Source organism: Microtus oregoni, unplaced genomic scaffold (genome assembly GCF_018167655.1).
Source record: "Microtus oregoni isolate MIOR12 unplaced genomic scaffold, Mior012 000007F_ref0000211, whole genome shotgun sequence".
Classification (NCBI taxonomy): Eukaryota; Metazoa; Chordata; class Mammalia; order Rodentia; family Cricetidae; genus Microtus; species Microtus oregoni.
The window spans coordinates 47,357,860-47,373,093 of NW_024543066.1; the positions used below are offsets into that span (position 1 = coordinate 47,357,860).

The 15,234-nt window shown below is 43.2% G+C and overlaps 1 protein-coding gene across 3 annotated transcripts in view; it reads left to right on the forward strand.

Moving 5' to 3' along the window:
* The first annotated feature begins 438 nt into the window (after positions 1-438).
* The window catches only part of Plcl2 (phospholipase C like 2), a 176,229-nt gene continuing 161,433 nt past the window's right edge, over positions 439-15,234 (forward strand). The window contains exons 1-2 of one of the 3 annotated variants that reach the window (XM_041655454.1): positions 439-576; positions 938-1,499. In XM_041655454.1, coding sequence (XP_041511388.1) covers positions 1,173-1,499 — 327 coding nt within the window. In that variant the 5' untranslated portion in view covers positions 439-576; positions 938-1,172. Of the gene's footprint in view, positions 577-648; positions 1,500-15,234 lie in introns of those variants that run through there. The other 2 variants (XM_041655456.1, XM_041655453.1) reach the window with 2 other exon arrangements.

The following is a 15,234-nucleotide window of genomic DNA, read 5'->3' on the forward strand; positions in this document are numbered from 1 at the left end:
TTTGATCCTGTCCCAAAAGACGTGCTTGATTTGGATGGTACCCACGAGGGATTGGAAGAACAAGCATCCTCGGGGACAGGATTAGGAAGGACATGGACAGGGAGGAACTAGAGTGATACCCCACCCCCGACCGCGGCAGGACAACCCAGAGGCAAATAAACCCTGCAGATGTCCTCTGTCTCTCAACGTTTGCCAGCCATCCCACCCCTACCCCAGATCCTGGCAAGCAGTCATCAAGTCCGTTGAGTTTAGCAGTACAAGAGCACGCAAGAGAACTGTTTCTGCATAGAAAAATGGGTTCGCTCCACCGAGGAAGCCCAGCGGGAACTGGGTGGGAAGGGACCGGGTTCTGAGTGCGGGGCTGAGGCTGGACACCAGGTGCAGCAGACCAGCGTGCACGCTGTGCCTCGAGCCTGGGATGGCTTCCAATGACTGACAGTTGGCGGTAGGGTACGACCCGCGCCCGCTGACCCGGCCTGGGAGACCACAATCCTAACGGCCGGCCGCGACCCGGGCCCGGACGGGTCCCCGCGGCCTGTAGGGGGCGGCGCGAAGCTCGGGAGGCGATGGCCGCGGGTAGGTCGCGGTGGGCCCGGGGGCCATCGCCAGCCGCCCTGGGCCTCGGCTGAGCCCTGAGGGGACTGACGGGCCTGGGCGGAGCCGGGAGCCCGGGAGCCCCGCGCGACCGACGCGCCTCCGCGTTCCGCCAGCGCTTCGGGCGCCGTGGAGTGGGCGCGAGGGACACCGCTGCGAGCCCGCGCGGACGCCCGGCCTGAGGGGACGCGGCGCGCGGCGGTGGGCGCCGGCGCGCGCGCGTTATTTTTGGCGCCCGCAGCGGCGCGTGTGCCGGGGCGTGTTTTCCTTCCCCAGGTGCCGGCAGCCGCGCCGCCGCCCGAACTGACTCTCTCCCCTCTCTGTCTCTCCTCGACCCCGGCAGGACCCTAGAGGTGATTCGGCCGGCACGACGCCCTCCGTGCAGGAGGCCAGCTCGCCACACGCGCCACATCTAAATCAGAAAGAGGAAGAAAAAAAAAAAAAAAAGAAAAGAAAAAGCGGAAGAAGCGGCCGAGGCGGCGGCGCGAGGCGGCGAGGAGGAGGGGCCCCGCGAGGCGGCCCGAGGCGGCGCGGGGACGCGGGGACGCGGCTTTGTGCAGGCGGGTCGTGGGGCGCCCATGGCGGAGTGTGGCCGGGGCGCCGCAGGCGAGGCCCTGCCCACCTCCCCGGGCCCGGCCCTCGGCGCCAAGGGCGCCCTGAAAGCCGGAGCCGGAGAAGGCGGCGGCGGCGGCGGGGGAGGTCGCCTCGGCCACGGGCGGGCGCGCTATGACAGCGGCGGGGTTTCCAACGGAGACTGCAGCCTCTGCGTGTCCGGGGACGAAGCCCGGGCCAGCCCCGCCAGGGGACCTCGAGGCGTGACGCTCGCGCGTACCCCTAGCCCGGCCGGTCCCGTCCCCAGGGACAGCAAGCCGGGCGGCCTGCCCCGCCGGAGCAGCATCATCAAGGTAGGTTGGAGACCCGCGCGCGTCCTTGGGCTCGTTTTCCCCGCCCGCCCGGGGAAGCGGTGGCGGAAGGAGGCGATGCAGAGTGAGCCCACTGCAAAGGGGAAGCGAGGGTGTTTGGAGTGCTGGAGCTGGGATTGGAAGCCCTTGGCATTGGGGAAGAATCAGAGGTGATCTGGAGTGTGCATGAGAGCTGTGCTCTGACGTTCCCAGAGCAACTTGGGGCTGTCACCTCTCCGGGTCCACTTGGAATTAAATGGGCCTTGTACCTGCCTGGGCAGGGACATGGTTTTCAACAGCAGCTTAGCCTGGTGGCACACTCCCTCTAAGGTCGCTGTTGAATTTTAAAGACAGGGATCATGTGAAAATATTTTCTTAAAGCCTCAGACAATGAACATATATTATTTAATAGGTTTCTTCTAATCTACATTGTAATCAGTTGCCCCTAGCAAGCAATCGTAATTGGAGAATGTAAGCTATATATCCCCCTCCTTTAATTATCTGGAGAAAGGAAACAGAAAGGCAGATTTCCTCTGTTTAAGGCTCAAAAGCTCTGGGAGATTACAGTTCCCGCACAATTTAATTCCTTCTGAGCTGCCATAGGCAGGCCTCCCGATCAGCAAGTTCCCCCCTCCCCTCCCATGGTGCTATTTAGAAAACCACCAGTTGTTTTGTGAATTTTAAATTTCAAGAAGTGACATTAAGAGTTTTTGGTGGTTTCCTTCAAATATTACAGTTTAGTTTGCAACATAAAAATATTTCTTGTGACATGCCGTAGAGAAGAGCGTTGACAAGCTGAGAAAAGCCTTGGGCCGGATCGACCCATTTGACTTGCTTAATTTTGGAGCAACTATGGATTGTTGCTCTTGGAAAAATGAAGGGGGCTTTAGGACAGGGCAGTGAGGAGCAGTGCACATTAGCAGTGCAGCTCACATCCCTCTCGCTGGTAACTCAGAGAGTCACAGCGGCAGAGGTGGCTCTGATGGGACTCGAAATTCAGAAATCTGGTCCTGTGAACATGACTCTGTGTTATGAACCTCTGCTTCGTCTCTGGAACCCACCGCTTGCTGCTGGGAGGCCGCTGAGAAGCTGTGTTCCCCTGTCATCTGATTGCTCAGTCTCTGTGTGGGAGGGAGGCAGGCACAGTGGAAGGTCTTAAGGATCCACATCACCTTCCTGCAGCAAACTTTAAAACTGAGAGAAGTAGTATCTTCATTGCCTGGGTAGCTTTTAGTGGTGTCATGTCTTCTAGTATGTAGTTTGTTTTCAAGCATATATAATTATTGATTCCATTTGCGGAACTATGTGATATTTCTGTTTTTTATTGGTTAACAAATATTTGTGGTGATTTTACATTGTAATAGTGATAAAATTTTATGTGATGGTTTCAGAGACTTGCTTAATCTTCACAACCTTTCCTTCCGAGGGTTTTGAGGGCTTGTTTTCACGTGTAAAAAGCTGGAATTTGTTCGTCTCCACGTTGAGATTCATAGGGAACACTGATGGCTAGGAGCAGTGTTGTGGTTTTGTTGTTGTGGAAGCTAAGACAGAAGGATGTGAACTTGAGGTTGAGTCCTTGGAACTGCTTCACCACAGAAGGCTGTAAAAACCCAGCGAAAAGGGTGCACTGTTCAGAACCACTGCTTGGGAAATGGCGATGCTACTTATATTGAATTCTGAGTATCAAAGTTATGCTTTCCTTTTTCTTCATTTTAAAGGAGCCAGTTATCTTTTTATTCAACATGATGCCCTAAAAACACAGCGCCAGGCTCATTGCAGGCGCTCAGCAAGTTATTTACTGTAGGGCTAGGGGAATGGGGAGGAAGTTCATGTTTTTTCTCAAAGTGCTTTCTAAAACAGGTGGTTTTGGATTTACCAATCATATCTTAGTATCTTGTACCGAGTAAGATGACTTGACAGATTCCCCTTTCTGGTCTTTATTTCAACTTATTTTTTTTCTTAACCGTTCTGGAAAATTATGGAAGTAGTGTTGGAAGTTGATTTTACCTACGGTATAGAAAGAAAGGCCACTCTAGATAGGTAAGTAGTTATGTTTCTTTGTGAACTGGTGTCTTGGAGCATCAAGATTTTAGGGATTTCGTGTTGTGCTTCCTAAAGACACATTATATAGCGTAAAGAGAATATCTTAAAGAATAAAGAAGCCTCTTAATATCAAGTTCCACAAAACAGTGAGTGCTGCACAGGTGCCTTTGCCACAGGAGTACAGAAATTGTATTTCACTTTTGTTCAGAAATAACACAGGCGCGTAAGCTCCAGTGGAGCTCATGGGGAAAGGCCATAGAGGTGTTGGCTTGGTTTCATGGTTTCTTCCTAAGCTGGGTGCTGAAGACAGCAAAGGGCAGTGGCTGAGGGTCAGAGGCTAGCGTGTGTGGCGTGTGCTGGCTGCTGGCAGCCGTGTGCTCCTTTTCTGCCTTCTACTTCTCAGGCTTCACTTCCTGTTAGGTCAGGGTCACACTAAGTCAGAGCGAGGGACACACGTGATAGTGGTAGGGGAAGGAAGGCGGAACACTGACATGATTGGCGTGTTCAGAAACACATGGTAAGTGGATCAGAAGTCTACTTATTTAAAATAATTTCTTTGGTGTTTCATCTGTTTTATAAATAGCAATGAGCAAGAAATTATTGTTAAATGTTTTTTTTCCTCCCAAAATAGATACACAGCTCTACAATAAAAGAGCTCCTCAGTTATGGTAGCAATCTTGATAAAACCAGGAGAGGTCTTATAGAACATTTTATAGATGCTTTGAGAGGGTACAGAAGTTGTGGAAAGCACTGGCAGATAGTTATAGCTTTCTGTAACTTACTGAAAACAAAAGTATGTTCCCGAGGTAGTCTGCAGAGTCACATTGCTGGATTCTTAGGGACGAAGTTGTGTCTGTCATCTTCAGTAATCTAGTAAATGACAACACCGCTTTCATTTTCTCTTTCTGTAGTTAACTTGGGCACAGTACTCGATACAATCTACTTTATTTTCAAATAGATAGTTTGGTTAATCTTTCAGATGGCCACTTATTTTTTTACATACATAGTTTATTCATTAATTAAAATATGAAATAATATTTGGGGCCTTAGGTTTATTTTAGAAATAAATGTATGAGTATGACTGTATTAATTTTGGTGGTTTGTTTTCATCAGAACTAATAAAATACTTCACACTCGAAAGGGTTCTGTGTTTGCAGTTGCACTTGGTATCAGTTTTATGAGCTGTAGCAATGGATGGAGTCTCCTAGTCATTACCAGAGTCAACCTGCAGAGCCTTTGGCCAACTCTCTTCATCCCTCCCCCCACATCTCTTTGTCATCCTCCCTTCTCCACATTCTTTGAGTGTGGCAGCTACCATACCGATGCAGGGCCTTTTCCATACTGAGGGTGTGCAGCTATTGCATTACTTGGTGTTCAGATGAAGTAACAGTAACCGCTGCTTACTGAACTCTCACTGTGACAGGACATGTGAAAAGTGTGGTGGTCTTCCCTGACTCTGACGTGTCCCATGTCACCCACAGAGGGTGGAGGAGGTAGAGTTCAGAGAGGCTAGCTCTGTGTCTTGTGCTGGAGCTGCATGCAGTATGTCTCTTTACTGTGGCCATGTTTCATTTTCTTTAGATCACTCTATCCATTTACACTTTTTGTGTAAGTAAGGGAGGTTTGCTGGTACAGGGTAAATGTACAGGCTGTTGGAGGGGAGAGGACTCTGTCTCTGCTGGAGAAGTAGTTGATAGATAACACAGCCAGGCAGCTGTCTCATCACCTGTCCTAACTACTTGGCCAGGCTGACTTTATTTTTCTTAATATAGTATTGTATATGTTGAGTAGAAGAAATTGTCTTGCAGTCTTTATAGAAACATATATTCTTCTGTCTTGATGCTGAGCTCCCAAGCAGGAAGAACATCAGACTTTTAAAGAACTCTGTTTTTCATATTCAAGCAAAATAATAAAGACATATCTGAGCATTATACTGGGGCATGGTTTAGTTAATTGAGCTCTTTACAGGCAGAGACTGACATTGGTCAGTTCTGCACTGGTAAAGTTCAGGGCTCAGTAACTTTTTTTTCCTTTTTCTGAATTAGAACTTAATGTCTGTATTTAACTTTAGTCTCTTGCTTTTCTTTCTCTTTTTGACACAAGGAGAAACAAAGGCAACTGCTTGCTAGGCACGCAGAAACTGGATCACAAAGTGAATTGTCTGAATAGATAGGCAGATCCAGATGGAGCCTTTAGATCAGAAAATCTTGGGACCGGTCAGCGGCTCTGCACTCTACTCTGCACTAATGCATGTAGACCCAATAACTGTTGGGATCAGAGCAGGACTGACTGTCCCAGAGGAATCAGAGCACACCATTTATACGCAGTGCAGTCTCTTGCCCACCCTTTGCGTTTCCTTCTTTTAATCTTTTATATGATTTGCATTTTAAATCAAATCCGTAAAGTCAATCGGTGGGAAATTGTTTAATTAGTTGATTGTATCATCCATTTATGTTTTCTTAGAATATTCTCTTCCCAAATCAGTTTACTTCCTTCTGTAGCGCTGGGTGTTCTATAAGGGGTTTAACTTATATTGTTTGCTTTTAAGGCTTAAGTTATCAAATTTTGAATTTTTGATAGATACAGCAATACTATTTGTAGCCATAATGCAAACATAAAATGAACATTTGTAGTTTCTTTTTAGATGTATGTATTGGTCCCCAAATCCCTTAAATCTTAAGTTTTGGATGGTATTGCCTACTCAACTGCTAGACCTCTGTGTTAGTTCAGCTCCTTTTTGTTTTTATTTGTGGGATGCAAGTATTTCCACCAGAAGGACACATGAATGGCTGAAAGTATTATATATAGAAACCATGTGAGCCACTCAACCAGTGCTTTTTTCTGCTGATAATAATGAATCAGAAAGGTTATATTTGGCATATGAGTATGCCAGAGCCCCTGGAGAAATATAGCCACACCCCTTTCCCCCCTTATGTCAGAATAACTCTGAAACATTGGGGTTCACAAAGCGTATAGTTAGTTGCATTGACCTGACAGTCAGGTGAATTCAGGCTGTTGGTAGACACTTGGCACCTTTGTACTCCACAACATCAGAGCAGGGTTCTCTGGCCTGTAGTACTTGACCATGGCAGGGTTTATTAGGTAAAATGTATTCTAGGAACCCTCTCAACTTGGCTGCACCCTGGCTGTGTGGTACTTGTTTGGATTATTCCTAAGGCAGAGCATTGGAGTTAAATGAGAGGATGGCAAATCATCTGACTCCCCCGCATGCTTTCTGTGTGGCCTTGTGTGCCCATATCTAAGATGAGGAGGATAAAGACCTTCTCCCAGCACTGTGGAGACGCAGTGAGAGGAGGTGTGCTCAGTGCATGGCAGGCAGTCGGAACTCCCTGAGCACCATCTAGGATGTTTTTCCTCTCCCATTTCTCGCTGAAGGTTGTTCTGTAATGAGCTGGCTCCTTCAGGGTCATTGGAATTGGAGTTCATTGGTACCGTGCCTGTGTTGGAAGGCAGTAACAAAAAAGCACCGAGAAACTTTCTAGGTCTGTGCTGTTGATGCTTTGGAGAGTGAACTATTTAGACGCTTTTCAGAATCCTGTGTTTTAGCACAGTTGAACATGTGTAAGTGGCCACAGCTGCATGGCATTTTCATTTGTCTTGACTGGTTTGGGGAAGTCTGGGTTTTTATTTTTTTGTCGCTGCAAATATTTAATAGTGTCTCCATTCACTCCAGAAGTATCTCAGTTTGGAGCTGTGGGGATGACCTTCTATCAAAGCCTAGCCTTTCTCTGCTTGGAGTATGTTCTCCTTTGTCACTCCTAGGACGTTGTTTGTTTGACTGCTTCTCAGTTAGTATGAAGTGTTTTGTTTTATTTTTCTGCCTTATAGTTCCAGCTTCACCTGTATTTTCATACTGCTCCGCTTCTCTCTACCTCATAGGTACTTGTGTCTTATTTACTCCCTGACTTTATGAAAAAGTTCAATGTCTTATGGAAAGTGTGTATTTAAGTGTGTGTGCGCATGTGTGTGCGCGCGCATCAAATGTGAGTTAATAAGTTTTGATGAATGACAACTCAACAGTTTTTTGAAGAGATTATTAGATTTAACTCCAAGTGATTCTCATTGGAACATACCATTTCATGTGCTGTGTTCTTCAAAAAGAAATTTTTTTCATGCGCTTAATTTTAAAAAAATTATTTGAAAATAATTATAAGGAAAAACTTTCATATAAAGTTGAGTCCAGAAATTTCATTCCTTTCAGAATTGTTCTGATGAGGCCGAATAATCTGTCCCTTTTATGTTCCTGAATTAAGAATAGACCTTTGAATTTTTATGTTTTGGTCTAAGAGTTTAAATAGCATATCCAGAAAGTGTTACTGTCTGTTAAAGCTCTTAATCTCTTTCCTGGTATTTGGGTTTTTAAAAGCAACTTACATAGTTTCTGCTCAGCTTTTGTTTCTTTTTAAGGAGTTAAATTACTTAAACTTTTATTCATTGATATTGGAATATCAAAGACATTTATTGATTTATTGGGAGTGCTGTGGAATTAATAATAAAGAAGTAGTATGAGGTTCTGATATGCAGTGTTGAAATGGGAATCTCTGTTCTCTCAGTTTATTTTGTCATCTGATGCTAGAAATCCAGTCCTTTATTGCTGTGGATGGATTAGGTAAAGAGAAACAGATGTTTCATGGTCACCATTTCACACCTCTCCCCCAAGAACTTGCAATGGGACATCATCCTCTTTACAGGCAAGGAACCTTTCCACAAAGATTGAGAGTTTACATGGGCAAAGTCAGCATTCAGACCAAATTTGTCTGTCTTTGAAAGTCCATGTGGGCTTTTTTGTTTGTTTTGTTTTCTGATTCACCATTTTTTTTCTACTCTAACTTCTGAAATATAGATTTTTTTTAAAAAAAAATTATACCTACTCATTTAACTCTTATTTGCCCAAGCCATTCTGGCTCCTTAATGTTAGAAGAAACCACATGTGCCTAACTGATTTTAGAGCTGCAGTCCTGGCTGCAATGCCCTAAGTTCTGCCTGATCTGCAAAGCATTTTCCTTGACTGTGAAGTCAGTATTTGGGCATCTTGTAGTGTGCTAAGTATACTGAGTTGAAAGCTGCAGGTGTTAATATCCCCAGAACTAAGCAGCTGGATTTAAAACACATCAGTAGTGAAGACTCATGATATTTTCAGAGTGGAAAGTGATCACATAAAATTCTGTCACTAGAGTTATACGAGGCCATACTGGTTAGTAAGTATATTTAGGTCCTGGCTATGGTTGAATTAATTTATTTGCATACCAGTATAACAGAATTGGAAAATTTGTTCTGTAATATTGCAGTATGTGGTTATTAATAGAACAAAATGTGGTCTTACAGATAGCAATTTTGTGGATCTTTTTGTGCTGTAGATATCTGCCTGCATACACACTCTACGCATGTATGCATAGACTCTGTTTATAAAGACAGTGCAGAAGAGTGAGCTGGCGGGAGTCTAGTCTGTCTCCTTAGAGGACGAGATGGGTAGCAGGTTTCTGCTTTCTGATTGAAAATGGCCAGGAAATGGTTGCACATTTTTTATGAATATTGCTTATGAAGCTTTAGTTGCTTTTTACCAATTATTGTGGCCACAGAGGGACAAAGTGGCCTGTTTGCAGCCGCCGTTAGACTCGAGCTTTATAACTGTCCCCCTGTGGTCCCCTGCTTCCTTTTATGTTTCTTCTCTTTCCAAACCTCTTCTCCTGTAGTCATGGTTCTTATGATTTTTCGAGTTATTTTATATTTTAATGTTTATTCTTGAAAAGTATTAATGAGTTGTTTAGGTGTCTCCACCCTCCTGCCTGTTGTGCCATTCATTTCAGCTGCCAGCAGAATTGTTCCGGTCTCTCAGTTCCGGGTTAATGAAAGGATAGACTTATTTTTGAGGCATTTTTGAGGCATAGTTGGTTACAAGAAATCTATACATTTCTTGTATAGAAAGCCTTGTTTTAAGGCTTTCATTACTTATGTATGGTCCCATAAATAATTTTTTATTTATTAAAAATACTAATCTCTTTCATAGCACATAATTGTGTTTGCTGTAGTAGATACTGCCAAGCAATTTTCCTAGCTAGTTAAAATGTTTTAAATACTAAACAGGTTGAATACTTCAAATTGCTCCAAATATACATAATTTGTATTATCAGTGGGTTTTTTTGTAGTTATTTTCATGGCTATGTGATTAATGGAACATTACTGTGGTTTTATGGTTGTGTGATACTGAGAACTTTTTCATGTTTCTTGATCATTTGGATGTTGTCTTTGTTTTTTTTTTTTTTTTTTTTTAAGGCCAGTTTGACTCCCTTGCCTGTCTGAATTTTTTTAAAAATTGATTTGTGTAACTTTATGTTTTCTGCATGTGTCTTTTGTGAGATATAGACGTGTAAATGTCTTCTCCTGGGTATGGCTGTCTCTTCACTGGCCTGAGAGGCTTTCTTGTAATGGAAAACAATTTCTAATTTTTGTGAAACTAAATTTATTAACATTTTCAGTTATGGTTATGGTTTTTGTGTCCTCTTTTAAAGAAATCTCTTTTTTTGACCATGAAGATTTTCATTAATTAACTTGTAATCTTTGCTTTACTTTTCATATTCTGTGTGGAATATATACATATTTTATATTATTCATATCACTTGTATGCACTAATATTAAATAAAAATTTATACCATGCATTTATATTAACTAGAAATACATATTTATATTAAATATATTTTATATATTTACATGCAAATGATTCCCTCAGCACCACTTATTTGAAAATGGGGTCTTTTATTCACGTATTGCATTGCCTTTTTTGATAAATCAAGTGACTGGTTTTGTGGGTTTGTCTACATGTTGCATTCTGGGTCTTGGAGAAAGCCTTCTCAGAGCAGTCATGTTTCCGAGAAGTGGTCCGATAGTGATGCCTGACCGTTCAGCCTTTGCTGAGACAAGTCTCCATTTCCTTTCTTCTTTTCACCTTGCGTTCAAATGACATACCTTACTTGTAGGAAATGCTGGTAACTCAGAGAAGGTTGCATCGTGATTGGAAGGGGCAGATTGGTGGTACTGTGGTGCCTTTATTCCTGGTGTCGTGATGAGTGAGCACAAGCTCCTGGGGTATCCACAAATGTATTCTATTAGTTATAAAGCAGTACTGTAAACTCAGTTATGTGGTGTGTACTCTGACCTCTCAGTGTGTGCCCTTAGGTTGTCATTAGTCTTGTTTATTCTATTTGGACAGGGTTTATTTTCCACGTTCTGTGCGGGAATCTAGCACAGAAGCACACACCTTTCACTTGTCTTGGGCAGGTTCCCAGGAAGAGAAGTAACTGATGAGAAGGCTGAGTTTGAAGGACCTCTAGGTTTTGTTGTTTGGTTTTCTGTGTAGGCTGTGTGCTTCCTGTATACATCTTTATTATGTTCAGACCTAATATCCCAATATACCTCTTCTCTCCCCAAGACTTTTATCATGAGTGGTTGTTGAATTTTGACAAAGGCTGTTTCTACTTTGTCTTTTCCTTTTCATTAAAATTCTAGGAATTTTAAAATCTTCATCTTGATTGCTTCTTCACCCAATTTCAGTTTAGTAGTATCTTCTTCAGCTTCCAGAACCTGTGTACTTTCTCTCTTTTCTTTTGTTGTTGCTCGCCATCTTTATCGCATGGTGGTCAAATAGGTGTGGAATATAGTTTTAATGTTCCTCTATTTATTGAAGCTCACTTTGTTTCCTAAAGTGTGGTCCCACAGGCCACTGAGAACATGTATTCTTTAGTGTTTGGGTGGAATGTTCTGTAAATGCATACCTGTTAGATCCATTTGATTTATGATGCCATTTAATTCAAGTTTTCTATTTAGTTTCTTTCCAGATTACCTGCTTATTAGTGAGTGTCAGTATTGAAATTATCACTATCACTGTGTTGGTGTTAATATATGGCTTTAAGTCTAATTTGTGTGTGTGTGTGTGTGTGTGTGTGTATGCATGCGCATGTGAGATTGGTTACTCCTGTGTTTGATGCATGTATGTCTAGAATTTTAATATCCTGTTGTTTGATTTCCCTTTAATGAGGATAAATTGTCCCTCCTTATCTTTTGCCTATCTATCTCCTTTTGCCTTTTGTAGTGGCTTGAAATTGATTTGGTCAGATATTAGAATAGCAATCTCTGCTTATTTCTTGGTTTCTTTGCTTGGAATACCTTTCCCCCCAAATTTGCCATAAGGTGGTGTATATCTTGGTCATGGGGTGTGTTTTTTTTTTGAGTCAGCAAAAAACAAAAACAAACAAACCATGAAACAACTGAATCCTGTTTTCTGACCTGTTCCTCTCATTAGGAAGTAGAAATTATTAAGAGTTACCATGGAATGTTATGCATTAATTCCTGTCATTTTGTTGTTTTTGTGATCTTTTATTAGATCTCTTTTGTTTGAGTGTTCTAGAGTTATTTATTTGTTCCTTTTGTTTTCTTAGGTATGTCTAAAGTTTTCTTTAGACCTAAGTGTTTCTTCTGATATCTTCTACAGAGCGGGATGGATGGTCATAAATTCCTTAATTTCATTTTTTGTCATGGAATGTTCCCCTTGCTCCTTCAGTTGTCACTAGTAGTTTGCTGGATACTGCATTCAGGTTCTTAAAAAACAAAAACAATATGGGGTATTTCCACACCATCTTCAGCCCCTTCCTCAACTACCCCTGCCTTTTTCTTGCCCCATTTGTGGCTGTATCTTGAGAGGGATCTCTGACTTGTTTCTCTGTCTCCTCTTTGAGCTACTCCTCCTTTGTCTTCCACTGGTAAAGATCATCAGGGCACACACTTCATGCAATCTGAACAGTTCACTAGGCCTCCTCCTAGTTCTGGCTCATTCGTGACAACTTTCCCACAGGCGTAGCTACAGTTAATTGTGGATTCGCTGGTGAGTGTTAGGTTGATCTCTTGAGCCCAGGTTTTCCCTCAACACCCTCTTGAGCACATCACCCCCAGCACCTTGCTGCACAGAGTCAAACCTTTTCTCACCCTGTTGTCTCCTGCTGTGTAGTCAATTTCACAAAATGGACCCTCTTCCATTCTCCTTTCTTCTCTTTTAATTGTTTTGGGGTTGTTTTTCTATGTGGTGTGTGTGTGTGTGTGTGTGTGTGTGTGCGCGTGCGCGCGCATGTGTGAGTGTGGCTTGGATGGGCGGATCGAGGTTGATAGGGTATCTTCCTCAGGCACGCGGATTGTTGAGACCGAGTCCTTTCCTCAATTTGTAGTGTGCCATTTCAGTTAGACTGGCTTGTCAGCAAGATGTACGGACCTACCTGTCTCACTAGGGGTTACAGATACATGCCACTGGGCCCAACTTTTTATGGGGGTGCTGGAGATCCAAATCCAGGCCTTTATGGTTGTGAGACAAGCACTTACCAGCTGAGCCGTTTCCCCAACCCCCATTTTCATTTGTACCCATTGAATCAGTTTGAATGAGAGGGAATTTATTTATTTTTTTAAAAAAAGAAGTTGACAAGCTTAAATTATAGCTTGTCTTTCAAAGAGATGTGATCAGCTCTGATTCTCTGCTTGCTGTAGTATATGTGTGTTTCCAAAAGGCACTGAATTCTTCGTCCCCAGGATGGCAGGATGAAATGTTGAGGGGGTGGGGCCTTGTGGACTTATGGGACTGAAGCCTCACCTTTATTTGCTTCCCAGACATGAAGATAACCTGTTCAGTTAGATACTCCCCTCAGGTCTCATCCAGTATACTGCTAGAAGCCCCAGCTTCAAAACTAAGCAAATGAGCTCTCACATGAACTATCCCAGGTGTGTTACTATGGTGATGGAAGTCTCTTAGTATGCTGCTATTAAAATAAAATGAGTGATTCCCTGTAGCAAGAATTGGGTATAACTTTAAAATTTTGTATCTAAATTGTTATGGAAGGAATTATGTGAATATCTAGGTCCTGATATGCCTCCACCCATTAACCTTTGAGGGTCTTGTATCATTTTTCATGTGTCAGTTCACTTAAAATAAAAAAGATTTAATTAGAATCTGCCTCAGAAACATTTACTTCTTAGAAAGAGTATTAGAAGCTAGGAGTGCACAAATTATTTGTATGCCGGAGAGGAACAAATATTGAGCTTTTTGAAAAGGAGAATTTATATGAATTTATTTTCTTTTAGGTTTTAGACTTTAAAACCTTCCTGATTTAAAGCTTAACCATCTTCTTCTTATCCTGTAATCCACGAATTGCATTTTTTCCATCAGTATTTTTCCTATGACTTTGTAACCCTTCCTGTGGAAACACTTTTTTTTTTTTTTTTTTTGGTTTTTCAAGACAGGGTTTCTCTGTGGTTTTGGAGCCTGTCCTGGAACTAGCTCTTGTAGACTAGGCTGGTCTCGAACTCACAGAGATCCGCCTGCCTCTGCCTCCCAAGTGCTGGGATTAAAGGCGTGCGCCACCACCGCCCGTCTGGAAACACTTACTTTTATGCTGAAGTTAGTACTAAGCGATCAAAAATCTGGTGGGATCTGTTAATTCTGTGTGGGATCTGGAAGTTGGCATTGGAGACCTTCACTTTCTGGGCAGTCCTATCCTGGCATGCTTGCAGATCCCTGAGAAAGTCCATTAGTTAGGGTTTCTAGAGCTACGATAAATCATAAAGACCAAAAGCATCATGGGGAGGAAAGGGCCTGTTTTATCTTAGAGCTGTTAGTCCATCATCCAGGGAAGTCAGAGCAGGAACCTGGAGGCAGGAACTGAATCAGAGGTCATGGAGGAACTCTGTTTACTGACTTGCTCCTCATGACTTGCTTAGCCTGCTTTCTGATAGCACCCAGGACCACCAGCCCAGAAGTGGCAGTGCCTACAGTAAGTTGGGCCCACCCCCGTCAATTGTCAAGAAAGTGCACCACATGCTTGCCCACAAGCTAATCTGATTGTGGCATGTTTTCAATTAAGGTTCCCTCTTCCACAATGACTCTAGCTATCAAGTCGACATAAAAGTAGCCCACACAGAAAGCAGAGTACATTGAACTTCTGCTCTTCAATTTTATTTTCACAGCAGGGCATTTGCCAGTGAAAGTGTGGAATCTGTAGGAGTGGTGTTGTGCCTATCACTGTGCACCCGTGTGTGAGAGAAGATATAGTCTGAAGGTTGACAGAGGTTGGGTGTCGTGCAGCCAAGTGGAGGAGGAGCCACACCCAGTGGAAAACATCGTGTGAAGCTTTATTTCGGGGAAATGGTCAAATTGGGTTTGCGGCTGTGTGCAAAAGAAAAGATTTGCTGCAGATTCTGTAACAGGGTGCTGTATACTCAAGGTTCTGAGGTTTCTTTTGTTCTCTAGGGACTTTTGGAGGGACAGGTCCTTTTAGCCTACTCTTGTGAGCCAGTTGTTGCGACCCTGTGCTGTTTATTATTATTATTATTTATGTGTATATGGGGCTATCCCAGAATTATCTTTTGTGGTCTCTTGGAAAGTGAAGTGTTTATGGATGCCTTCGACTGTGCTGGTAAGAAAACAGTGGTTCCAGGGAGCAGACCATCAAATGTGGGGAGCTAATCCGGCTTTTCTATTTAGTCAAAGAAGACAAACAAACAAACAAATACTTAATCTATCCTGAGTAACCTGTAGCTTTTCACGGCCCTGCTCAGTGTTGTCAGTTGTGTGGTCTAGTGATCCTGAACAACTGAATGTATGACCTCTGGCACTGTTAATTTTGCCAGAACCAGAGACATG